General features: G+C 40.0%; 1 protein-coding gene across 1 annotated transcript in view; it reads left to right on the forward strand.

Annotated features, from left to right (window-relative positions):
• The window catches only part of LOC119809790 (phospholipid-transporting ATPase ABCA3-like), a 74,583-nt gene that overhangs the window by 24,931 nt on the left and 22,525 nt on the right, over window positions 1-27,127 (forward strand). The window contains exons 11-19 of the mRNA XM_038322923.1: window positions 304-438; window positions 3,833-3,962; window positions 14,231-14,385; window positions 15,035-15,190; window positions 15,494-15,704; window positions 19,062-19,212; window positions 20,310-20,408; window positions 20,673-20,826; window positions 22,608-22,905. Of these exons, the coding sequence (XP_038178851.1) occupies window positions 304-438; window positions 3,833-3,962; window positions 14,231-14,385; window positions 15,035-15,190; window positions 15,494-15,704; window positions 19,062-19,212; window positions 20,310-20,408; window positions 20,673-20,826; window positions 22,608-22,905 (1,489 nt within the window). The remainder of the gene's footprint in view (window positions 1-303; window positions 439-3,832; window positions 3,963-14,230; window positions 14,386-15,034; window positions 15,191-15,493; window positions 15,705-19,061; window positions 19,213-20,309; window positions 20,409-20,672; window positions 20,827-22,607; window positions 22,906-27,127) is intronic.

Here is a 27,127-nt window from a genome sequence, read left to right on the forward strand (position 1 = left end):
CTAGCAGTGGTATGGAATGTGGAACCCCGTGGAAAGTCTTGAGGTCCCATGCTGCACAGGTGTGTTTGGCCAGACTAGGACTTGACACTTGCTATGCACCCAGGATAACTCTGATGGGTTAAGAAAAAAAATGAGAATCTTCTTGTAGGGGTTGCTTACCAGGCTAGACTCTGGAGGAGGACATGGAGAGTCTATAGCTAGCTTGCTCTGAAATCTGCTCTTGAGACCTGTATGAAGCCCACCTCATTGTAAACGTGTTCCCTTTTCTATGCCACCAGTTACATCAGTTCTATTCCTTCTTAGCGCTCTTACTGGTTTGGAGAAACACCTCAAATGAAGCCCGAAATCACCCAATTTCATGAGACAATTCAAAGCAAGTATTTTGAAGAGGAACCAGTTGATTTGATGGCGGGCGTCCAGATCAAACACCTGCACAAGGTATTCTTCCACGGCCTCCATTCCCAACAAAGCTGGAAACTGACTGTGCTCACGGTGAACCTTCAGTGTAAGAAATACCCCAATACTAATCAAAGGTCAAAGGACATAGATGTTACTTCTCCAGAGAAACATAAAAATGTTATCTGTACAATACTTAATAGTTGATCCTCCTACTAGAAGATAGTCAGATTCCCTATGGCCTGTGTCATATAGTCTGTCTGTGCTGCTGTAGGAGCCAGCCATGATAAGCTAAATATGAACAGACCACCCAAAGGATGTTCTTTACTTCCAACCATTATCACCTGCCAGAATAGGACTCAGCCATCCATAAGTTTAAAGGAGGCCTGAGTCTCAGTAGTTTACCCTGAAGCAATACCTGGTTGCAGGAAGAACCACAAACTGAGATTACCCGAGGACCTCCCAAGAAGAGACCCTCCCAAGGAAATGCCTAACGTTACAGCCATTGTAGATAGAATTGCCTGCCATCACACTCACCAGGACACCCCTAGACAAATGTCAGCCAATCAGGATTCCTGAACCTTAGAAACCCCTCACCCCCACCTTTACTACTATAAAAACCCAACTCTAACTGAGCTCCAGGCTCTCCGATTATTTTAATACATTGGACACACGAAGAGACCGAGTTTGCAAACTTGTATAAAATAAAGGCTCTTAATTTTTACATACAGGACTCGGTCTCCTTGTTGGATTTTGGGAAACTTCAGGGATCTGAGCATAACATTGCCATTTTAAAGTGTAGCTAATGGAGCTTTGTGACTTAAATGGGTAAACATTAATTTCTGTTTGGTAGTGTTTTCCATTCATCTCCTTGTGATCTCTTTTGCCTGGGTAGTATTGGGGGAAGGAGGAGATGACACTTGGATTTGTCAGTCTTGGTGGGTTTTCTGATCTCTTTTGCCTGGGTGGTGTTGTGCTGGGGGAGGAGACACACTTCAGTTGTCAGTCTTGGTGGATTTTCTGTAGATGTACAGCTCAGAGGACTCATGTTATCTGATATTTCCTTCTCTCTCAAGGGTCTGCCTAAGCTTGAGGTCTGAGTGCCTAAATCTGTAGCCTAAAGATACTCAGGAGGGTGGAGAGTGTTTATTCTCTTATAAACCTTTCCCAGCTTCCTTTATTACAAGAAGTCTCTATTTTGCTTTTATCTACCTAGGTGCAAAATTCAGTTTTTCCCCAGTCTTCTCCAGAATGCCAAACATTTCAATAAACTTTTTTGTGAACGTTAATAACCTGTGCTATAGGTAAGGTCAGAGGCCACTGACTCAAGGATCACACAGGCTGCGACCATTTCCCCAACTCTACCTACCCGAGCCTCCCACAGTCTTCTTTACTTCCCCCGCCTTTTGCCCCCAAGAATGTTCTCTAATGGGTCCATAGGGCACTCCATCCTTCCCATACCTCTCCTGCACTTGCATATCCAGGATCATGACAATGTTCAGAAGAACTAAAGGTCTTAGATTGTATCCTATTCATTTGTTCATTCATTCATTCATTCATTCATTCATTCTTGCTCCTGGAGATCCAGTAGTACAAAACTCAGAAAAAGTCCACACTCTCAAGGAGCTTGCATTCTGGTGTAAATGAAAGCATCTTAGCAACTAAACAAATTAATTAATTAATTATAATCCATGTTAGTGCTGTTGGAGAAATAAAAACTAATAATGATGTAACAAATTAAAATTAACAAATTAAAAGTAGAGTTCATCAGATTGTTCAATGAAGCCTCTCTGGAAACCTGGCATTGTGGACGCTCACTGCCCTACCCAACGATCATCTCTGTTGAAAAAAAAACCTCCTCCGCCCAGACTAGGTGCAACTAACTCTCCAGAACTTCTATCAGTGGCTGCTTGAAGTGGAGGCGTGATGGGTCAGCTGTCCTCCAGCTCGGTTCTACATCGCCCTCTACAGCTTCGAATTGGTACTGGAGAGATTTGTACATCCTTTCCATATGTGGGTGAGATTCGGTGGCTGGAAGAAATAGATGTTAGTGGACCAACTCACAGACAATGCAGCGACTATAGGACAATCCAGAGTCTATTTGCTTGGTTCGCTGATTAAGCAGTCAGGAGCTCTAGTCTGAATACAAGAACTTAAAACACTTTCCTTAGCCTAAATCTTCTCTAGGGAGACTACTTGGGAGAAACCCTCTCACCATTTGGTGAAACCTGCCACAGCATTGTGGTTTCTGTCACACAGAGCACTGCCTGTCCTCATGATCAGTGGAATGTACCAGAATGCCTGCTTTAATTCTGCATGCAAGGCTTGATCCCAGGTTGTTCAGTTCTGTGTTGCTTGAGTAGTTTGTAAACTCAGCTGTTGTCTTAAAAAAAATAGCCAAAATCTCTTTAAAGGTTTGCATGGCATCCATATCCCTGCACATTTAAGCTATCTTTCCTGAGAGTCTCTATCATTCCTTAGACTTCAGGCTGGTTTCACCTTGCTGATGAATTTGAAGACCAATTATGGTTTGGGAAATGATTTAGCTTCTACTTGTTGCTAGAACCAGAAATGATGCTCTTTCTGGCTGTTTGCCCTTGGAACAGAAACTCTGCTCACCTGTGTGAAAGGTATCAATGGTGGTTTCCATTTGCCCTTTCTTCAAAGATTCTGTCTCTCTCTCTCTCTCTCTCTCTCTCTCTCTCTCTCTCTCTCTCTCTCTCTCTCTCTCTCTCTCTCTCCCTCCCTCCCTCCCCTCTCTCTCTTTCTCCCTTTTCTTTCTTTCTCTGTGTATGTGTGTATACACACACACACACACACACACACACACACACGGATGCTCATGTGAATATAATCACACACCACGGCTCACATGTAGAGGTCAGAAGACAGCTGTGTATGTCAGTCCTAGCCCCCTACCTTCTTTGAGACAGGATCTCTGTTGATTTTTGACTGTACATGAGAGATAAGGTGGCCCACTAGTTTCCAAGTATTCTCCTGTTTCTGCCTCCCATGTCCCTGTTGAAGAATTGTTATCAAGGATGTATCTGGCTTTATGTGTGTTCTGAGGATTTGAACTCAGATCCTTATCCTTGTACAGAAAGTGCTTTTGCCCACTGAGCCATTTTCTCCATCCCCAAAATAAAGACCAACTAAGATTGTGGCATTGCCAGCTTCAGGGTAGTAATTAAAATTACAAAGAAATGGATGGGGTTGTTTGTGTAAATATTGTAGTAAACCCATTGTGAAATTATAAAACTCACATTCTATTTTTCAAATAGATTTTTCCTCTCTGCCATTCCTTCTTTTCACACTCTACTTCCCCATAAGATTAATTCATAGTCTTATTTTTACATAAAGAGTTGCTGTGTTTACTTGTAATTCTAAACTGCTTATGAAGGCTGCATAGTTAACATGTATGGGCTTCCCCCAACAGGTATTCCAGGAGGGTAACACCACCAAGATAGCTATTGAGGACTTGACTTTGAACCTGTATGAGGGACAGATCACAGTTCTTCTAGGACACAATGGAGCAGGAAAGTCCACTACCCTTTCCATCCTCTCGGGTAGGTGTCCAGCTCTGTCGAGAAGGTGTCCTTACCCAGACACTGGTGATAAAGCAATGAAACTCACATGATATAGTGTAATAGTCCACTTCATTTTCATGTTTGTAAATAATATAAACATTTAAAAGTTGGTGTTCTGGGGGGAGATATTACATAATAACTAAAAGGGCATGAAGAAGACAGGTGTTTCTTAGCGTGTGTGTGTCTAGGAACAGAGTACCCAGGTTGCTCAGGCAAAGGAGTAAGAGCTAAGGAATGTGAGATGTTCAGGCATGAAGAAAATAATTCTAGACTGAAACTTGGGTTTTTAAGAACTCAAGAGTACCAAACATGGTCAGACCATCGGGACGTAGAAGAAATAACCCAAACATTTATATATATATATATATATATATATATATATATATATATATATATACATTTTCCTTCTGAATCTATAAAATCTCAAGTAAAAACAATATTCAACTTCTGGTCCATTAGGCCAACCCCATATTGAGTGCCCCAGTGATTCTGACACAGCTGGAAAAACAGCAAAAGACAAAGCCATTTGAAGGGTCTGCAAATTTAGAAAACAAAAAAATCAAGATCGCTGGCAGGACTCCTGCTAGGGTCAGAACAAACCCTGAAGACTTACTTTAAACACACCGCTGCCCCCCTCCATGAGACTGCCAAGCAGAGCATGCCCCAGGTTACTGTGGCAAAGGCCAGAAGATCAGTCTATAACTAATTGAGCCTAACTACCAGGCATAATCCCCAATGGACCAGGAAAACTTAACTGAGAAAAGAGACAACCCAAGAAAGCCAGATGAAAACCACAAATAGCTACTTCCCAGAGTAACACCCAACACTCAACATTGCAGGAGAAAGGGAATTTACTGGAATCCTCCAGCTAAGTCAGAAATTAAATACGCAAAGAGACAGTAGCCTGGTGAGGATTAAGGGCATCAGTATTTCAAGTCACTACAGCTGTGTGTGTTTGTGTGCAGAGGCTAGAAGCAAACATCCTGATCCACTTTGCCACCTTATTTATTTATATCAGTTGAGATGGTTTCTCACTGAAACCAGAGCTCATCCTTTCAACTATTATGGCTGGTCTGGGAGCTTCAGGGATGACTTTGTCTCTGCCTCGGCCCCTATTCCTATTCCACCCTTCACCGCCTTTCGGTGCTGGAATTATAGGTTATACTACCATACCTGGGTTTCATGTGAGTACTAGGAATCCAAACTCAGGGATTCATGCTTGTATACCTTACTAACTAACCCATTTACCCAGACCTAGAAATCTTAAAAAAAGAAAAAAGGAGGAGGAAGACCAGTAGGAGGGAGAGGAGGAGGAGAAGAAAGAGCAGAGGGAGGAGAACCAGAAGAAGGAGGGGGCCAGGGAATTAGCAGGAGAGAGGAAATGAAGGAGGAAGAGCCAAGTGTAACTTCTAGAAGAAGTACAGGAACCCAAGTAAAAAGTGCATTATGAAAAAATAACAATTGAACTGACAGAAGAAAGAGTCAGTGAATTTGAAGAAATATTGATAGACATGACATGAATAACACAAAAAGAAAGATGAACAGCATCAGAGAAATACAGGCACCTTTATGTGTACCAAATGTATGTATATGGTCAGTGTCAGATGGGGAAGAAAAGGAGAAAGTAGGAGAAAAGTAGTCTAGAAATAAAAGTTGAAAATTTGCCAAATTCATTGAAAATATCAAATGGCTTGTTCAAGAAATGAACAAACCTTCAATAAGATAAACTGAAGTCTATACCCAGAATGTTATAGTAAATTCTGAAAAACAAAAAGAGATGTTGAACACACCAAGCATGTCACTCATCACGTGCAACACAGCCCCTGTGAAGATAAGAGGTGACTTTTTATCAGACACAACACAGGCCAGATGTAAGGCAACACATTTAAACTGGTGAAAAAAACCGAAATGAGCATCACTGTTACCACCATGGTAATGAATTGTAAGAAAGGGAGAAATGAAAAGGGCGGTGTTATCTTAGTTAGGGTTTCTGTTGCTGTGAGGAGGCACCAAGACCCAGGTAACTCTTGTAAAGGAAACATTTAACTGGTTCTGCCTTACAGGTTCATTATCCTCATGGCAGGAACATGGCGGTGCACAGGCTCATGGTGCTGGAAAAGGAGCCAAGAGTTCTACATCTGGATCTGCAGACAGCAGGGGTGGGGGGGGGGAGACTGGGCTGAGCCTATCCTGAACATTTTAAAACTAAAACAAAGCCACACATACTCCAACAAGGCCACACCTCCATAGTGCCACTCCCTAGCGACCAAGCATTCAAATCTATGAGCCTATGGAAGCCATTCCTGTTCAAACCACATTTCACTCCCTGGCCCCCATAGGCTTATAGTCATATCATAATGCAAAAATGCACTCAGTCCAACTTCAAAAGTCCCAATAGCCTATTACAGTTTCAATACTGTTTAAAAGTTCAAAGTCTCTTCTGAGAGTCATGCAATCTCTTAACTGTAACCCCTTGGAAAACCAAAACAAAGAAGCAGATCATATAATTCCAACATACAATGGCACAAGATATACATTACCATTTCAAAGGGAAGATAGGGAGTGAGGAAATACTGGACCAAAGCAAGAAAAACAACAACAAAACAGCTGGGCTCTTTTCAGCTTTGTTGCCTACAACACACTTCTTTGTCTTTGGCTGAGTCTACTCCCTGTTAGCAACAATCCACAGTAGGTATCCCAAGGCTCTGGCATTTCCAACATTTTAAGGTTTCCAAGGCAATCCAGGCTTCATCTTCACACAATGACTTCTCTAAGCCTCCATGCCGGGGCACCCCCTGGACTTAGTGGCTTCCCTTAGTTGTAGAGGAAGATTCCATAAACCCCTTTCTTCTGTCCTTGATTCTAAAGTCAGAACATGTGGCCAAAGTTGCCAAGTTCTGCTGTTTTCTGGGACTAGAACATGGCCCTCTCATTTAATTACACATTCACCAGCTTTCTGGGTTTTTTTTTTTCTGTTTTTTTTAATGGTTTGCTTAAGCTTGGCTATCCTGAAACTGGGTTTGTAGGCCTGGCTGGCTTCAAACTTAGACATCTGCTTGCCTCTGCCTCTGGAGTGCTAGGATTAAAGCTGTGTACCATGGAGGGCCCTACATTTTTCTTTCATTCCTTTTCACAAGTTGGAAACCTAGCTGGGTGGGATCTTGCCCTAAGGTCATCACTCCCTTTATTCCATCTAACAACAGATTTTCCTTTAATCTGCTTATCTACTTGAACACAGGATTTAGCTTCATCCCACTTCCTGGTGTCCCTTTGCTCCTTGAACTGTACTCTTTGTATTTTTCCTTGCTCCTTTTCATTAAAGATCTTCATAAGAGTGAACACTAGTAATCACAGACAAAGTCAATACTAGGCTGTTGTGAGATTTTGCTCTGCCAATGAAATTAGTCCAAAACTATTAATTTAGTCTCAAGCAGATTTTTTGGACGAGGGTAGAAAGAAGCCCCACTCTTCACCAAAATATCACAAGACCAATCTCTAGGCCACATACTAATATTCTTCTCTTCTGAAACCTCTTATTCCAGGCCTCCACAGTTCAAATCATCCTCAGCACCACAGTCTTCCATGCTCCTATTAGTATGACCTGTTAGGCTCCACTTAAAACATTCCACTGCTTTCCTAACAAAGACCCAAAGTCCACATTCCTCTAAACAAAACCATGACTAGCTCCACCACAGCAATACTCCAGTCCCTGGTACCAACTTCTGTCTTAGTTAAGGTTTCTGTTGAGATGAAGACACCATGGCCATGAAACTCTCAAACTCTCATAGAGGAAAATATTTAATTATGGCTGCCTTACAGGTTCAGAGATTTAGTCCATTAGTCATAACAGAAAGCACGATGGCGCACAGGCAGACATGCTGGAGAAAGAGCCAAGAGTTCTACATCTGGACCAGCAGGCAGCAGGAACACAGGAAGAGGCACTGGGCCTGATTTGAACATTTGAAACCTTAAAGCCCACTTCCTCCAACAAGGCCATTGCCTAATAGTGCTAATCTTAAATAACCAAGAATTCAAATCTGTGAGCATATGAGAGTCACTTCTATTCAAACTATCACAACTGTTAAAGAAGAGGGGACATGTAACAATCTCTATACTTGATGTGGGAGAGTCTTCTGTTTGAGTTGATTTCATTGGCTAATAAAGAAACTGCCTGGCCCATTTGATAGACCGCCCCTTAGGTGGGTGGAGTAGACAGAACAGGAAGAGGAAGTGAGGTAGAAGGATCAGTCAGATGCCATGCCTCTCCTCAGGGAGACAGACGTGCAATGAAGCTCCAGCCCAAGATGGACATAAGCTAGAAACTTCCCGGTAAGGCACCACTTTGTGGTGCTACACAGATTATTAGATATGGGTTAATCAAGATGTGAGTAAGAGGCAAAAAATAATGGGCCAGGCAGTATTTAAAAGAATACAGTTTGTGTGTTGTTATTTCGGGGCATAAGCTAGCCGGCGATCAGGAGCAGGGTGGCGGGAATGCAGCCCACAGCTCCTCACTACAGAATATACTAATATATTTCTACTGTTTTCTTAATAAAAATACACCACTACATCATAGCTGATAACAGATACAGATGCCATGTATAATCAATAGTATCAGAAAAAAGTGGGGGATAGATATACAGAGGTCTCAAGAATTAAATTACTATAAAACTTAAAAAGCTCCAAAACAACTACAAAAATAAACAAAACCTATTGACAGCTGAGAATGAGGGTGTGTGACTGTGATCCCAGTACTTAAGAGGCAGAGGCAGGTAGATAAGCAGATCAAGATCATCCTCTCTACACACCAAATTCAAGGTCATCCATACTATGTACCCTGTTCAAGGCAGGGGGCTACGTAAACTGTATCTCAAACAAACAAACAAACAAACAAACAAACAAACAGATGAGCAATAGCGAGAAAAAAGTACAAGGACTAAGAATATTATGATAGAAATGTTTATTCAATGCAAAAGAAAGTACCAGTGGATGTAGAGGACTCAAGAACACAGGCACAAAAATCTAAAGAAGATGGCAGCTGGAAACTCAACTGCACCAATAGTTGTATTAAATATAGAATATTTGCTTCAATCCATGAGGCATCCAGGAGCAACAGCAATGGCCTGTGTTGTTTCAGATGTCTCTAGACCTCCTGACAACAATGCTGAAGAAGATTTCTCATACCTGATCCTGGGTATTTCATCATACAGTTTATGGCTCTTGTGGAAGAGCCCCAAGTGACATAACTGTATTTAAAATAAAGTGATATATAAACACATATATCATATATATATATATATAATTTTAGATTAGTACAAAATAATATGATTCCCTATGTCTTTCTCAAACATCCTTAGTGTTTTTTCTCACATCCCCCTCTCTCTCCTTACACTTAAATCCTTTCTCTCCTTTTTCCTAATCTCCCCTTCATTGCACTTGCATCAGGCTCTTCCACATTCTGGCACTTCTCCCCAACCCCTGATCCCTTTTTACTATCCTGGTTTCTATTGGTTACTGAAGGTTATATATTCACATTTGTCTCTCTGGGTTTGGATTACCTCACTCAGTATAATATTTTTGTTGAAGATACCGCACACTTTGGACACATGATTTGAAGACAATGAACTGGAACAGACCCATTAGCCTCCTCCTTGGGGACTAGATCTCATAGTTTCAGAAAGGACTATGCAAGCTGTCAAGGGAGGAAAGTTATCAATAGCCCTACCAAAAGTAAGTCAAATGAACCATAACAATGGCCATAATAACAAGATATTCAAAGGGTGAAGTAATGACCCTTTATCTTGTTAGGGACCAATGCTGTCGAACGTACAGCCTGCACAACAGGAATTCTTGCCTGGTACAGCAGACCTAGCCAACTACCCATGGCTGGAGAGGCCATGGACATTATAGGAGATCCTACTACTGCCATTTTCATAAACAAACAAAATTTCTAACTGTATTCTAAATTCTTATCCTTATGTCATAGATAAGGGTAACTTTCACCACTCACCAAAGAAGACTTTTTCTGCAACAGGTGGAGACTAGTATAGGATCCCATAACTGCACAAATTGCATATAATACATGACTCAGAGGTGTCCAGCCCCAACTGATACACCTGTAGCACAACCCTTACATGTAAGGCTCAGGGAAAAATTGAGGGAAAGGGAGCAGAAAGATTGTTTAGAGCCAAAGGCCCAGAAAATCCACTGTTCATGGCCCCTGGACATGACAGGGAAAATGTATCCATGACCCTCAATGGCATGGTTACATGAACAAGACTAGCACAATGAGTTGACATGCTAATGTAAACAGGGGAAATGACACATGGTCCCATTCCTATACAAATGCTACAGGTAGTCAATAACTACTGAGAGATGGAAAGAAGAGTTGATATATCAGTTGTCCAATCCCAAGTGGTCAATACTAGACACTTACATATGAACAAAAGCAAAACAGGCTTGGTAGATTATATATACATACACATATACATACATATATGCAAATGTGTGTATGTGCATGTGCATATAACAGTAATTAAACACCATGAATTTGGTGTAGACGAGGACTGTTCATTTGTTTCCTGGCTGCCCAGACCTGAATAATCACACAGAAACTATATTAATTACAATACTGTTTGGCCAATAGCTTATGCATATTTCTAGATAACTCTTACATCTTAATTAACCCATTTCTATTAATCTGTGAATCATCATAAGGTTGTGGCCTACCAGTAAGGTTCTGGCTGGCAGCTTGTGTCTTTCTTCTTTGGCAGCTACATGGTGTCTCCTTGATTCTTCCTACTCTCTATTTATATCTCTTTCAGCCTGACTATATTCTGCTCTGTCATAGGCTGATACAACTTCTTTATTAACCAATGGTAATAAAACATATTAACAGCATCATCTCCTCTTTTCTTTCTAAATAAAAAGGAAGGTTTTAACTTTAATATAGTAACATTATATATAACAAAACAGGTATCAAGATTTACAGTTATATTTATGAGTCTAAAGTTTCATATCTAATTTATCTTTTATCATAACTAAGGAAAACTATAACTGTCTTCAACTCATCAAAGACCCCAGAAGAATATAATATTACCTAAGAAAATAGAAAGTGACAGAGACATCTTACAGCCTGGACAGTCACCCAAAAATTCTGTAACATTGGGGCATCCATATTCAGCCTACAAGCCCATAGTATCAGGTAGACTTTTCCATGAAGCAGGAAATTTGAAAGACTGTTTCACCTCTATTGGCAGTTTGTCAGCCACTTTCTTCTGTGTCCTGCAGAATGTCTGGCAGACTCTTTCATGAAGCAGGCACTCTGAAGGACTGTCTCATCTTTAGGCAAGTTCAGCAGTCATTTTCTGTGACGTATAAAATTACTTTAAAATTCATATTATTAGTCTATACAAAAAAATATCATATGGGATAAAATATTAAACATCATCACTATAATACATTTAGGAGACATAGGTTAGATTCTAAAATGTAAACACATTGGTAGTAAAAAGACAGAAGTTATATCATACAAATAGCAATGATAAGAAAGTTGGAGTGAAAATCCAAATGTCAGACAAAACAAATTTTTAAACAAAATCTCACTAGAAACATACTAAACCCAGTAGCAAAATGTCCGTGATAGAAGTGAGATGTCAGAAAATGGTAGGACAACTAAAATTAGGCTAAGTTGTTTAATTTGAAAACTTTGCAACAATCATGAAAAGGGATCAGACTCCAGGACAACAAGGGCACTTTGTGACCATGGTCACTCTGGATGTTTTCAAATAGAATCTATTAATAGGGAATCCAGAAAACCTGTAGTCCCAGCTACTTGGGAGACTGGGGTAGGAGGATTTCTTGAGGTCAAGCATTCAACAGACCACTCTGAGCAACATAAGAACCTTCCTCAGAAAAGATTTGAGTTATCACATTTATCACACAGAGTCTGGATTATGTGTATTATTGTGTTTTCTTTAAATTTTTTTTACTGTGAAGGAGCTAAGTACAGAGAGACATCTAATTATATGGGCTGTCAAGCTAAACCAGCATGTATATTATAAAGTTATTATGACTTCAAAATTTGGGTCTAAGGATATGATGCTTTGAAAAGAGGTTCTTCTTTTGTTTTCACAAAAGATGAGACCCTGTGGATTGCTTCTAGACCAATATGGTATGATAGACCATGCCTTCCTAAAAGGTTGCTGTAAACACTCAAAAAATTAATTCGCTCAACTGCTGACTGAGATGAACCTAGCACACAGGATATACCATAAAAGACCTAACAGTGCCCCCATAGAGCACAAAGCATTTTGGAGAGAAAAAACTACGTCCATATTCCCAAATATTGTTTATAAATGTTCCTTTACATTTAAAGGGGAATATGATATAGATATGAATAATTTGCATTGGTATGGATTTTGCTTTATTGATATAAATTTAAGGTCAGTTTTGTTATATGTATATGTATTTCTGATTTTGATTAAGGTATTGTGATTGTGTAGCTCATTTAAAAAATGTAATGTGTAATTAGGAAATATAGGTTGTTAATGGATAATCATCAATAATAGTCAAGCTTGTAGTCATGTTAGGCTTTCTACATATATAGAGATGTATTTCAGTTAGATAGGCATTCTTCATATCTTTCAAAGACTACAGAATATGGCATTTAAAATGTTTTAATAACTTAGGGCTTTTCATGACAATGAGACATGTCTGCTCCTGGCAGCACCAATCTACTTCAAGAGGAAGATGGGAATCGAAGAGGCTCCTTATGGAGTTTGATAGCCATTTGGGCAAGAAACTTCTCTTGCCTGGACTGTTGCATAAACTGGACATAAAGAACCCACAGAGAGAGGACTGCTAAACTTGCCTAAAGGTGAGATGGTCCTTCGGGATTCCTATTTCATGAAAGGGTTTGAGAAACATTCTGAAGGACACAAAAGAAAGTGACTGAACTGTCTTTAAAATTTCCTGCTTAATGAAAATGTCTGCTGGATGCTCTAGGCCTGAAGGCCAAAGATGGATGCCCCAATGGTACAGAAAAACTTTGGGTGACTGTCCAGGCAGCAAGATGTCTTTGTCATTCCTAGAGTTTTGGAAGTTGCTTACTTCTTATTTACTTAGGTAACATTATATCCTTCTGGAGTCTTTGATGGAGTTGAAGAATAGATAAATAGTTATAGTTTTTCTTAGTTATGATAAAAGATAAAATAGATATAAACATTGTAACTGTAATTCTTGTTTGATAACTGTTTTGTTATATGTAATTTTACTATGTTAAAGTGAAAGCCTTTCTTTTTTATTTAAATAGAAAAAGGGGAAATGGTGTAGGAGGTTCCTCTGTTTGTGTGTTGCTTTCATTAGTTGAATAAAGAGACCGCCTTGGCCTTTTGATAGGGCAGCCCTTAGGTGGCAGAATAGACAGAACAAAATGCTGGGAAGAAGGGAAGTGTGGCAGATGCCATGGTTCTCCTGCCCGAGATGACTCTGGTTAGACTCATGCTGGTAAGCCACAGTCAAGTGGCGATATAGATTATTAGAAATGGGTTGAATCAAGATGTGAGAGTTAGCCAATAAGAGGCTAGAGCTAATGGGCCAGGCAGTAATTTAATTAATACAATTTCTGTGTGGTTATTTCGGGGGTTAAGCTAGCCGGGCAGCGGGATGCAGCCTGCTTCTCCTTACTACACGCTTCCATGCTTTTATCACCCCACTTTTTTTTCAGAATTGTGTGGGCATACACTTAAAGAACCAGTGAGCTATGTCAAAAAAAAAATCACCAGGGAAATTAGAAAGTCATCTATCCCACTCTGATCTCTATTTCTATACCTCTGTACTAGCTATAATCTCACTGATGGACAATTGCATTAGATCATATTTATCTAGAAAATCATGTGAGAGAAATGAGTGTTAACATTGGACAATTCAATAAACACATGTGTGGGAGATCATTCTGAAGAAAATAGAACACTATTCAAAGGACTTACAGCTGAATTATAACATCACAGCATAGGGATCATTCAAGTTTTGACTATATACACAAAAAAAGTGGATTTTCCCTTTTCCACTGAATGTTTAAAAAAACATGCTGTAAACTATTTCTAATATGGTCCCCAAAGTGGCCAATGAAAACTTTTTGTGATCTACAACATTAGTGAACAATCCATGTGTAGATTTTGCCTACAGAGCTAATGAGCACGTTTCCTCGCCAAAACTGTTCTGTTTCATTATCTACCTGATTCTAGGTCTCTATCCCCCAACCAGCGGAGAGGCCTACATCCATGGATATGACATCTCACAGCACATGGCACAAATCAGGACATCCTTGGGCTTGTGTCCTCAGCAGAATCTGTTGTTTGATCACTTGACAGTATCAGAACACCTTTATTTCTACTGTGGGGTGAGCCAAGGATATCTCTTTTCCCTCCTCATTCTGTTCAGGTAGATCACCAACTACGAATATTCTTATAAAGTTCAAGAAATTATTTTAATTTTCCTCTACATTTAAGACGTGGAAAGGGGGATATAGCACTCAAGAGTTGACGTAAGAAAGGAGCTGCTGTGAAATATCTCTATTAATCAGCGGCTGGGAGGACTGGAGCAAACCGTTCCCTTCGGGACAGCGATACTCATGAACCCATAGCAGCTGTGCTTGCCCTCACAAGACAGAGCCAGTTGACACTCCAGTCCAGGCTGCAGAGGAACTTACAAAGTCTCACCTCTAGAGGAAGAGCTTTAGCAGTTGATTGCTGCTGAGACAGCTGTTATTGATTGACAGCTGGTCGGTGACTCGTGCTCCAGCGGCAGCTTCACTTGCATCCATAGACCGATGGCATCGACAGGACTCTGTGCATTATGAAAGCCAGTGTGAAGTTGGGCAGGAGACATGTCAGGGAGTGCAGAGAGAAGCCAGAAGAGGTGGGGGGATTGATATGACCAAAATACATTATATAAACATAAGAAATTCTTAAAATCAGAAAATGATTTCTAAAAGAAACATTTAAGACTAAACTTGAAAGTGCCATGCAAACTCTGTCTCCCTCTTTTAGGTAAAAGGAGTACCTCAAAAGATGTGTCTTGAGGAAACTAGCAACATGCTGTCAGTTTTTAACCTGCTGGAGAAACGTGACACATTTTCAAAGTCACTGAGTGGAGGCATGAAGCGCAAACTCGCCATCATTATAGCACTGATGGGGGGCTCCAAGGTAAAGGGGAAAAACTAAGTCTGTACCACAGCTAGTTTAAAAATCCAAGTGACACAAATCAGAAAGCTGACATAGATTTAACACTTTAAAAGCAGCTCAGATAGAATTCACATTGTCAACCTCATTGGTATAAAATGGTCATGGGTTTGATTTTAGTACAGAAGTCCTAGTTTTATATAAACTTATTATCTATGCTCAGTTGGACATTTGACTTAAAAGTCAAAATAAGAACAAGCCCAGTCCTGGTAGGACACCGTGGGACCAGTGCATAGTTGTGTAGTCATAGAATTGTTCTATCTCTAGGTGGTGATACTTGATGAGCCAACATCTGGCATGGACCCAGCCTCAAGGAGGACCACCTGGGATCTCCTTCAAGCCTATAAACAGGACCGTACCATCCTGCTGACCACCCACTATATGGATGAAGCTGATGTGCTGGGTGATCGCATTGCTATCATGGTCCAGGGAACCTTGCAGTGCTGCGGCTCTTCAGTCTTCCTGAAAAGACTATATGGTCCATTTTCTTTGATTATTCTTAGGATGCTGTTGCTTTAATAATATGCTTTTAACTTAATTCCCATTGGTTTTGTGTATATAGTCAAAACTTGAATGATCCCTATGCTGTGATGTTATAATTCAGCTGTAAGTCCTTTGAATAGTGTTCTATTTTCTTCAGAATGATCTCCCACACATGTGTTTATTGAATTGTCCAATGTTAACACTCATTTCTCTCACATGATTTTCTAGATAAATATGATCTAATGCAATTGTCCATCAGTGAGATTATAGCTAGTACAGAGGTATAGAAATAGAGATCAGAGTGGGATAGATGACTTTCTAATTTCCCTGGTGATTTTTTTTTTTGACATAGCTCACTGGTTCTTTAAGTGTATGCCCACACAATTCTGAAGTTCTCAGCGTTCTTCTGTTGCTGATCTATAATTTCACCCTGTTTTTGTCTGAGAAGATACTTTTTCTGTCTTTTAAAGCCCATACTTGTTTTGTAGTTCTGTGTTCTGATCTGGAGATGGTCCTGTGATCGCAGAAGAATGGGCCTTCTGCTGTGTGAGAGTGCTCCCTACTTCTGCCTTTTTGTCAAGTTTCTCTTATTTCAGTGTGAAGACCTGTGACCTTGCTTTCTAGACATGCCTAATGCCTGTGAACGCTCAGATTTTACATACCTGGCATGCCTTAGTTTCTGGTCCACTTCTATTTGCTTTTGCCCCTGGGTAGGCATTACCTTATGCTTCTTAGATTATCCAGAACCTTTTGATTGGTTGTGAAAGCTTATATGCTATGTTATTGCACATGCAGGCTTTGTTGAGGAGATGTCTTTCAACAGTTCTGTGCTCTTTTCCAATATCCAGCTGGAACATTTTATGCATCATTGAGGCCTGCCTTTCACCTTTGGTAATGTGGGTCTGGGGAACTATTCACTAAATGTATTTCAGTTTTATTGCACAAGCATGAGCCCCATGAGTCTTCATTAAGTTTCCTGACTGATCATCATGATTCTCCACTTTGGTTTAGTTATGTAGGCTCTAGTCTTTTGTGAGGTGACAAAAGGCCGAAAAGGGAAATCCAACCACATAGAGTTCCTCTTGGTGTTTATATAGCCTGTCACTCAGCAAAGACTAACAGACACCCTTATGAAGTTTCTGTGGTTACTTCTTTTTGCTTTATTTGACTATATGTTGTATGTGTGCTGTGTGTGTGCTGGCGAGTATGCTCATGTACTCATACATAGAGTCCGGGGGAAGACATCAGGTGTCTTCCTCTATTGCTCGCTGCCTTATTTCCCTGAGACAGGGTCTCTCATTGAACCAGAATTACATCTCCCAGCACCTGCCTGTCTTTTCTCTCCAACTCTGGGGTTATAGGCGGGCAAGCCATGCTGGATGTTTATGTTGGTCCCTCAAGTTCTCACACAGACACAGAAAGAGCCCTTTCCCACGAAGTCATTTCTCCAGCCCTGATTTCAGGGTGACCTTGCTGTAGAGCCCTGCGCTCAAATCGTCTTCACAGCTTGTAGCTGGAGTCTTATTTTTCCGACTGTTCAATGTGGGTGCGGCACTGGAAGCTGCTGGTGCTCCCCTTTGCTGCACCTCCAAGCCAAAGCAGGGTGATCGCACATCTCATCTCACTTTCCTCTCATAGGCATGGCCCCCCAGCTGCCTCTTGTCTATAAAACAGGCTGTGCTTTCACATTTGCCCATTTCTTTCAAATGTTCATGGTGGATGTTCTAGGACATACTGACATTGCCAGGGCCATGAGCTAAACTCATCCTCATTTATTATGAATGTTTTCATTGCATACATAATTTTTGTCTGACATAATTTTGATAGATTTTCAGGATGTAATTTTACAAGGACATTTTAAATTTTCCAATTATTTTCTGCTTCATGATAACTGCGATTTTCCACTTGTATTCTGTTTTCTTATACTTCACCTTTTACATTCCTATTTGGGTGACTTTTAGTGATCTTTCTTCAAGGCTATTGATTCTTTTCCTCTTTCTACTCTGCTACTGAGACTATTATGTAATTTCTTTATTTGTACTTTTCTGATGTTTTATTGCCTTTTTTAAAAATAGCTTTCATCAGCCTGGAAAATGTCTGATTGACTCAATACCTTGTTTTTCTATTTCTAGTATATTGATTAATTATTTATCATGTATTTTACAGCCTTTATCCTGTAATTTCTACATCTAGGCCAATTTCTGCTTTTAACTTTCTATGATATATAGTATTACATTTACTATATATGCTTGCTTGCTTTTTTATTGGCATAATTTATATTTTTATGAACAAAATAACAGTAGAAACTAAAGTATTCAATATTTATCTCAAAGAAGCATATACCCTTATCTCTGTCAGACCATGTTTATGAACAATAAAGTCAATAGACTGTATATTTTGGCAATCCTATAATATGGCACAACTTTGTTTGGATTCTGCTCATCATTGTCTTCAAATGTTTTAGGAAGGAAACAGAATGCACTGTTAAGAGAGCTTGAGACCTACATATAGACAGATGGTGCTCCCTTTAGGCAGTGGCCTCATCATAGGCCTTCTGACTCTGGCATGCCTTCTTTGATTTCCACATCCCTCCTCCATTAATTTCATCAGTGCTCTGTGCTCACTTGCTGTCTTATACTCTCTCTCCTCCTTCTTTTCCTCCCTTCCCCTTCCTTTTTCAAAGGACTCTTGTCAGGTGATGGACTCAGATACCCCATAGACACTTCCCTTAATTCTGCTGTCCAAACTTAGGGCACCAGAATGTCATTGCTAGGAGCACAAATCCTAGAGTTCCATGTAGGGGTTTCATTCATACCCTAGCCCACACCTAGCTTCTGGAAGACCAGTGAAGAAGGAGAATAAACAAGAGGAGACTAAGGTGGAAGAGAGAGAGGAGAAAAGGAGGAGGTACAGGGTGCTTGGAAAGAGATGATGACAGAGTGTAAAGATAGAAGATTTTGAGAAGATTTCTCTGATGTGAAGTGACTTTTATTCAATTTATATAGTTTCTGGTGTATAATATGGACCCAGGAGTTACCTATTTAATGAATCTTAGTCTTGATTTTTTTTTTCTAATTTCAGCATCAGTAGAAAGAGAGGTCAGCTAGCTTTTAATGTTATCTCTTCCCTATCTGGCTTTATAATCTAGATCATTATTAATCACTTATAGAGCTATTTATAATTATATCATCAATAATAATTATATTACACAATGCTGTGCCTCTTAGCATCGTAGTCAGATAACTTGTGACATGCTCTGTCTTCTTCTAGTTCACACAAACCACAAAATGCCTCTTGAGAATATAGGAGGCATAAAACCACTCAATTTGGTCTTCTGAATGAATTTTCTCAGGTGTTGGATACCACATAGTCATGGTGAAGGAACCTCACTGTGACATTGATGAAATCTCAGAACTGATCCATTACTATGCATCAGCAGCCACTCTGGAGACTAATGTTGGAAATGAATTATCTTTTATTCTCCCCCAAGAATACACTCACAGGTAAGGATCCAGAAAATGCTAACCAGATGATTTTAAATAGCCAGAAATAATTGTTCATTTTCCTTGTTTCTTCCTGCTTAGCAAATAGCGTTTATTTAAGGAAACAAAACTTCTGTGATTGCTGCCACTTGCACTGAAAAGACACAGATGTCACCTGCTTATTCTAGCTTCCAAGGGTGAACTGGTGATACTGGGTCCATGGAGTCAATGCTGTGCATGGAGTCAATGCTGTGCATGGAGTCAATGCTGTGCATGGGGTCAATGCTGTGCATGGAGTCAATGCTGTGCATGGGGTCAATGCTGTGCATGGAGTCAATGCTGTGCATGGGGTCAATGCTGTGCATGGAGTCAATGCTGTGCATGGAGTCAATGCTGTGCATGGGGTCAGTGCTGTGCATGGGGTCAATGCTGTGCATGGGGTCAATGTGACTACCAGTATATGGAGGGAAGAGAAGTGCTAAGAGAATGACAGCGTAGTGGAAAGTACAAAGCTCTAAACTCAATCTCAGACCACACACACAAATTCCACCACTACAATAATAACCTTAAAAACTAGGTAAGGTGATATATACCTGCAATCCTAGAATGAGACATGAAACAGGATTATGAGTTTGTAAGCTACATGAGTCAGAAAGAGAGACATTGTCTCAAAAACTATAATGAAAAATAATTAGGACGGTTTAAGTGGTGGCACTTGTAGTAAAGGTGACAAAAATCCACCCGGAATAGGCAGTTGGTGTGAGATCCATGGGCAGCCTTACAGTGGCCATGCCTCAAAAGAATAGTGACTCTCTTCTGTCTGTCAGCCATCAACTGACAGTCTCCTCACAGAGCATCTTAATAGTTTTATTAGAAAATCAAAATATGCATCTAATAATATCATGTATTTTAAAGTATCATGGAAAGCAATCTACTATAGCAGTTTGCTGTTGTCTTGCTTTTTCTGTTTGTCTCACCTTTCTGAATCAACAGAACAGAAGCATGACATTATAATAAACCTTGAAGTGTTGGTGAGGAGAGATCACTTTCAAATAAAAACAAGTAAGCATGAAAATCATCTCTTTTGGTCCCAGCCCGTCATCTTCTCCTGTTTGTAGGTTTGAAGCTCTCTTTACTGCTCTGGAAGAGAATCAAGAGAACCTTGGCATTTCTAGTTTCGGCATCTCTATCACAACGATGGAAGAAGTCTTCCTTAGGTTAGCAAGCATACACAGGAAAAGGGAAACCCTCAGAGGGAAAGACTCTTGCCAAACTTAGAGTACACACCTTAGAAGGTTAATTGTGACAAGGGCTGGAGATGTGCTGCTGCCTGGGAGCTAATGTCACTCTTACTTAGTAGTTGCCATTAAACATGAGTAATCCAAGGGGCCTTTGGAATCGGGGGTTGCAACTCACATTCTTTAAGCAAGGGACAGTGGGATGAGGTTGAAATGACAAGCTTTGTTTGTTTCTTAATATAGAGTCAGTCACATGGAAGAGTCAAAACCAAACATCCAAGCTACTCAATCTCCCTCATTGGGGAGCAAAGAGAGTAAGAATAAGGATGTCCCAAGCAGCATAAGAGGAGGCTTTCCCACCCAGAGTGAAGACGCAACCTTTGTGTTTAACACTGGGGTAAGAACCTTTGCTAAAAAACAGGTGTCTGGTTTTTTGAGTTCTTTATATATTTTGGAGATCAGACCTTTGTCTGTTGTGGGGTTGGTGAAGATCTTCTCCCAGTCAGTAGGTAGCCCTTTTGTCTTAATGACAGTGTCCTTTGCTTTACAGAAGCTTCTCAGTTTCAGGAGGTCCCATTTATTCAATGTTGCCCTTAATGTTTGTGCTGCTGGAGTTATGCATAGGAAGTGGTCTCCTGTGCCCATGTGTTGTAAAGTACTTCCCACTTTCTCTTCTATTAGGTTCAGTGTGTTCAGGTGTTCAGATTGATATTGAGGTCTTTAATCCATTTGGACTTGAGTTTTGTGCATGGTGATAGATATGGATCTATTTTCATTCTTCTACAGGTTGACATCCAGTTATGCCAGCACCATTTGTTGAAGATGCTTTCTTTTTTCCATTGTATACTTTTAGCTCCTTTGTCAAAAATCAGGCGTTCATATGTTTGTGGGTTAATATCCAGGTCTTCTATTCGATTCCATAGGTCGACTTCTCTGTTTTTATGCCAATACCAAGCTGTTTTCATTACTGTAGCTCTGTAATGGAGTTTGAAGTCAGGGATGGTAATGCCTCCAGAAGTTCCTTTATTGTATAAGATTCTTTTGGCTATCCTGGGTTTCTTGTTTTTCCATATAAAGTTGATTATTGTTCTCTCAAGGTCTGTGAAGAATTTTGATGGGATTTTAATGGGGATTGCATTGAATCTATAGATTGCTTTTGGTAGTATTGCCATTTTTACTACATTGATCCTCCCAATCCAAGAGCAAGGGAGATCCTTCAAAAAAAAAAAAAAAAAACAGGTGTCTGAAGCAAGAGTTAAGATTTAAGAGTTTTGTTTTCTATTAACACATGAACCAAAAGAATGCAGCATTCTCAGCTACTGCAGAACCAACGTGGTGTGGGGAGCTAGGACCCCAACCTATTCAGTGTTCAAATGCAGAGGAATGGACTCCAGAAAAATGCTATGAGCTGTTACTGTCACTATCGCTATTCTGCAGTTCTTTTGTTTTATTTTTTTCTCAAATTGAAAACCCAGAAACTTATCTGCTCTTTCAAGTTGGCGTAAGTGTACTAGGGTGCCTGAGTTTTCAAATTATCAAATAGGAGTGTGTTCTAAGACTTTCAAGAGGAATAGTTCCTGTATATGAGGACCTCCGAGTCAGTGAGGTCCTCGTCATGGGAAGCCTGGCTGGGCTGCCAAGCATTCTTTCCTTGCTCCTGCATCTCTAAAGCATCCTGGTCATAGTGGTTACCAGGAGTCAGGAGAAATCATCCTGTTGCCATTTCTAGTATTATATACAACGTTAAACTTAAGCACTTTACTTTATATGCTATATCAGAAGTCAGGCAACTTGATGTAAAGAGATAACAACTGTTGAAGGTTCAACAGATCACATGATCTCTGTCACCATCACTCAACTATCACTGTACAGGAAGCAGCGACAGGGCATAGGAACAATGTGCTCAGCTGGATTCTAGTAAAGCTGTTTACACAAAGGTTGTGGTTTGTTGTCCTTGCCTTAGACTAACAGATGGATGATCTTATTATTGGGTGACACACCATAGGTTTGGGGTCTTCTCCAAGAATTTATCTACTTACATAAGCTGTGTGTATTTAAATTGTGTGTATTTAAGCCATAAGGCTTTTACACCACAACCTTTCAGAGCATCAATGTCAATGGATGTCAGTGTCAAGGTCTAGGGGCTGTGGTAATGCTGTTTCTCTCTGCTTCACTTAGTGTCCCCTCTACTGCCAGCAGTTTCACGCCATGTTCATAAAGAGGCTGCTGCACAGTTGGCGAAACTGGAGAGTGCTTTTGGTGCAGACACTGGGATTTGTCATCTCTACTCTCTTCCTCCTGAAGTCTGGTGACCTTAGATATGAAGATGAGAAAATAAGGCAAATGAATTTGGATGAATATGGTCAAACCATTGTACCTTTTTCTATTTCTGGGAAATCTAATTTGACGACAAGTCTATTAACACACCTTGAGAATATGCTAAAACCAGGCAACCACAAAATTAAGGAAGTACAAGGTAAGAAAGTTGTTTTTTCAATGATTTCCCTGAGTCACTTCCAAAGAAAGGTCATAATTATAACATGTTAATTTGCTCCATTCTTTTCCTGATACTCATTATATCACAGAGACAATTAAACAATAGCAATGTCCTTATTAAAGCTGTTGGTCTCAAAAGTTAATTGGCATTGGTTGCACTTTGACTGTGAGCATTTCCTGTTTTTATAGTTAAACAAAATAATAGATAGATAGATAGATAGATAGATAGATAGATAGATAGATAGATAGATAGATAGGTAGATGATAGGTAGATAGATAGATAGATAGATAGATAGATAGATAGATAGATAGATGATAAAAGGAGGTGTCCAAGTGCATTTTTTTTATGAAATTGGGCACTGTTTTACTTTTGGGCAACAATGAAATACAGTGTGGAATTGTGGCCTCCCGTCCTGGCCTTCAGTTTTTCAATAGAGATAGCTGTTTGGTTGGAGCCTCCAGCTCACCCCTGCAAAGTTCAGGAAGCCCCATTCCCATATCTTTCTCTCTTCCAACCTTGCCCACCCAGAGAGTCTCCAAATGAAAGATGCCAAAAAGCCCAGTTTCACATTCTTGGTGCCTATTGCAACTTCCTCTCCTGATGCCACCAGCTGCCCAAGACCCTGCCTAGCTGCTCAGCTATTGACCAGACCTGGGCACAGACCCAGCTTGTGGCAGACACTTCATCACCCCTCGCCTACACTCCAAAAAATCTCCCTGCTTTATTTAAGGGTGCAACTTGTCTGGCCTCATTCCTTGAGGTCAGTGAAAACACCCATGAGTTACTATGCTCCATATATCTGTTGTTATACTTCTTCAGTCAGCTTGATCTGGCTTGCTGTGTCAGCGGAGAAGCTTAGTGGGGGGGGAGGGGGGAAAACAGAAATTCTATTAATACCTAAAACAAGAATCCTGCTTAAAATGAGTTAAGAAGTAGATTAATTTAATCCTGCTTAAAGTTTACATTTGCTCTGCCTAATACTTGTCATTTAAGTTGAGCAATCACCATATTCAGTAGATATTTTTGCTTCTTTTACAAAAAAAAAAAAAAGCTTTACTTACATTTAAACAAGTCAAGTGTTTTGACCCAGATCAGACAGAAACTACAGATTTGGGGTTAACCTGATCTGCCTTCATCTACAAAATACTCAGTATAATACACCACCTCTCTGAATATAAATTATGTTCTCTTTCAAATGTAATCATTTCTTTCCAGATAGGTAATATTTTCTTCACTACCTGATGGACACTGTTCCTTTGGAAAACACAGTCTTCAGGATAAGCAAGTCATTTTTGTTTTGTTTCTCTCTCTCTCTTCAGGTTTTGTTTTAAAGGATGAAAATATGTTTAAGGATGTTATTGTTCTTTAAAAAACATACTCGCATTGAAACAACTTACAAGTGATAGATTGGCTGATTAGAATAAATTGTCACTATGCTTTTCTTCGCACTGATGGATGAGCTGGACCAAATACAGTCTATAAACCATCTGTCTGGAGGCCATCCCCAGATACAGACTGAGACTCAAACAAGGTTTAGGATTTAGCTCACTGGACGGGAGCTTGAATAATATGCACGAGGCCCACACAGAGACATTGAGGGGGGAAAGGAGAGAGGAAAATAAGCAGCTGTTAACCAAAACAGAAAAGATGCTAGATGAAAGCAATATCTTGACTCATAAAAATATTATCTAGATTGAAGAATGTTTTGTACATTAAAGATCAAATAAATAACTGGGTATGCTATTCTTTCATTAAGAACAAGGGTAGAAACAGAACAGAATGATAAAATAGACCTACTGTTGTCACTGCCTTCAATGAAACTTAATCACGTATAAGAGATATCTTTACACTTTCTCCACCCAACCTTGTTTTAAGAAGCAGACACATCAATTTTTAAATTTTGTTTTAATTATCTTAGTCACAAAATCTTTAATAAGTATGTTTTATTAATTTTTATATTGTATCTCTATTTCAAAGTGCATACCTTTATAAAATTTGCAGTAAGGAATTGACATTAAATCCTTTAGAACTTGTTCTCTCTTTGTCATAGACAATAGAAAAATGTTTTCCAGTGGGGAAATAGATTTCTGGGTAATTTTTTATCTCTTCTGTTCTTCTGAAATGAACTATGCTTTAGCAACACTAAACATTTTTTAGTTCTTGAGAATTTCATACAGATGTACTACAAAATATAAAAATATAAACCACCTCTTTTCCCCTCAAATTCCCCCCATAGCCTCCCAACGTGTCCCTCCCACAACAGTATTTTTCTTTATAACCCACTAAACCAATCAGTGCTTCTCATATGTGCATGGGTGGGACCAGACACTGGATCATGGGAAGCCTACCAGTGACCAACACTCAAAAGTAAGTTCTGTCCCCTAGAGACTATTAATTGCTAATAGCTCCTGAGTAAAGGATGGAGTCTGGGGATCTTCTCTCTCACCTGTGTTGGAATTCTGACTGCCTTGATCTTATGGAGGGCTTGCACAGACACTCACAGCTGCTGTGAGTTTGTGTCCAAAAGCCAGCGTTTCATCGCTCTCCTCCCTATCCTCTGGCGTCTACATTCTTTTGGCCTCCTCTTCTGAGATGTTCCCTGAGCCATGGTTAGAGAGTTAATATAGATGTCCCATATTTAGGTATGCAATCCCTTATTCTCAGCACAATTACCAGTTTTTCACCTTCCCATTGACTGGTGCCCACTGCAAAAAGAAGCTTCTCTGAACAAGGCTAAGCGACCTCAGGTCTACTGGTATAAACATAAATATTTAGACATCAATTTGACAGTATGACTATTTAGCAAAATAAAAATAGCGAGTTTTCTCCTAGGGCCTATAGCCTCCCACTTCATGAGCTTGTGACCAGTAATTCAGTACTATGTATTGAAATTCCCTTCTGCGGAGCAGATCCCAGATCCAATCCTGTAGTGATTAGCTACCTCATAACAATCATGGCACTATGGCACCAGTGGTTATATCTTGCCTGATAGGTCAGTTTGTAGCATGCAGTCCAGTGCTAGGTTAGACTACGGATGTCTTTTTTTTTTTCCTCTCAGCAATCTCTACAGCATCAGCCAGCACTATGAAGGCTATCCAATAGTGAGGAGGTTTCCTGGTCCACTGGGAATTGATTTTTCTTTGTCCTGTAGCCAATGTGCAGCATCTTCAGTGATAGGGTCTTATTGTGACCTTATGGTGGGGACCAAGAGCAATGGCAATAGCCTGTATTGATTTGGAGACCTCTGAGACTGCCCAGTTACTTATAGGTAATGCAATAAGTAACTCATGCCTTGCACTGAGACTCATTTCCTGTCAATTCTAAGAGCAATATAGCACTTTAAATTTTTTAAGATGTACCGTAAATTGAGTGAGTGTGAGCACTGGAAGGGTATTCTAGTACCACAGTAACTCAGGAAGCATTGCCTGCCTTCTCAGACAGAACAAAATGACTTTCTCTTTGTTCATTAGAAGCATGACCCATTTGTAAGCTCCATCACACCAAATTACAGCTGTGCATCATTCATCTGGAACTCAACAGAGATCACAGGGAGGTGAGAACCCCCTCTGAATCTCTAGATCCTAACCCAGTTCCTGTCACATAGCAAGCATACAAATCAACATAATCCTCTCATATGCAATATGGGGAAAATCTGAAGAGGGGAGAGACTACCACCAAATCAGCTGTGGTGTTACAGTGGCAGTCTAGGTGAGGGAACTAGAGGAACAAGGGAACTAATAGGGCTAGAGTAGAGGATGTGTCCAAAAGATGCATCCTAAGTGGATTGCATAGATGTTATTCTCTATGTGGGGAAGAGAGTCAAAATAAGTACCATTTAGCTATATTGATTTGCTAATACTTTATTTTGTATAGGTTTATTATGTAGGTTTACAAAATATTGAGAGGCCTTGTGCACTGATGTAATTTCTAGCAAAGTTACAGTGTGAGAATAGGATCAGGCTGTTGAGATACAGTTAACACACAGAAACTTCCACCACACTTTTCCTTCCTGTTGGCCTTAGTACCACACTAACTTCCTGTCTATTCCCAACCTTATCCCTGAACACTAAAGTCTCTGCTCTGTTTCTGTGGATTGATCACTTCAAGAGTGATATAAAAATGGAATAACACAGTGTGTAACATTCTGAAATGGACATTTTCACTTATCACGATGTTCTGATAATCGTGTGTCTCCATCATT

This window comes from Arvicola amphibius, chromosome 1, assembly GCF_903992535.2.
Source record: "Arvicola amphibius chromosome 1, mArvAmp1.2, whole genome shotgun sequence".
Classification (NCBI taxonomy): domain Eukaryota; kingdom Metazoa; phylum Chordata; class Mammalia; order Rodentia; family Cricetidae; genus Arvicola; species Arvicola amphibius.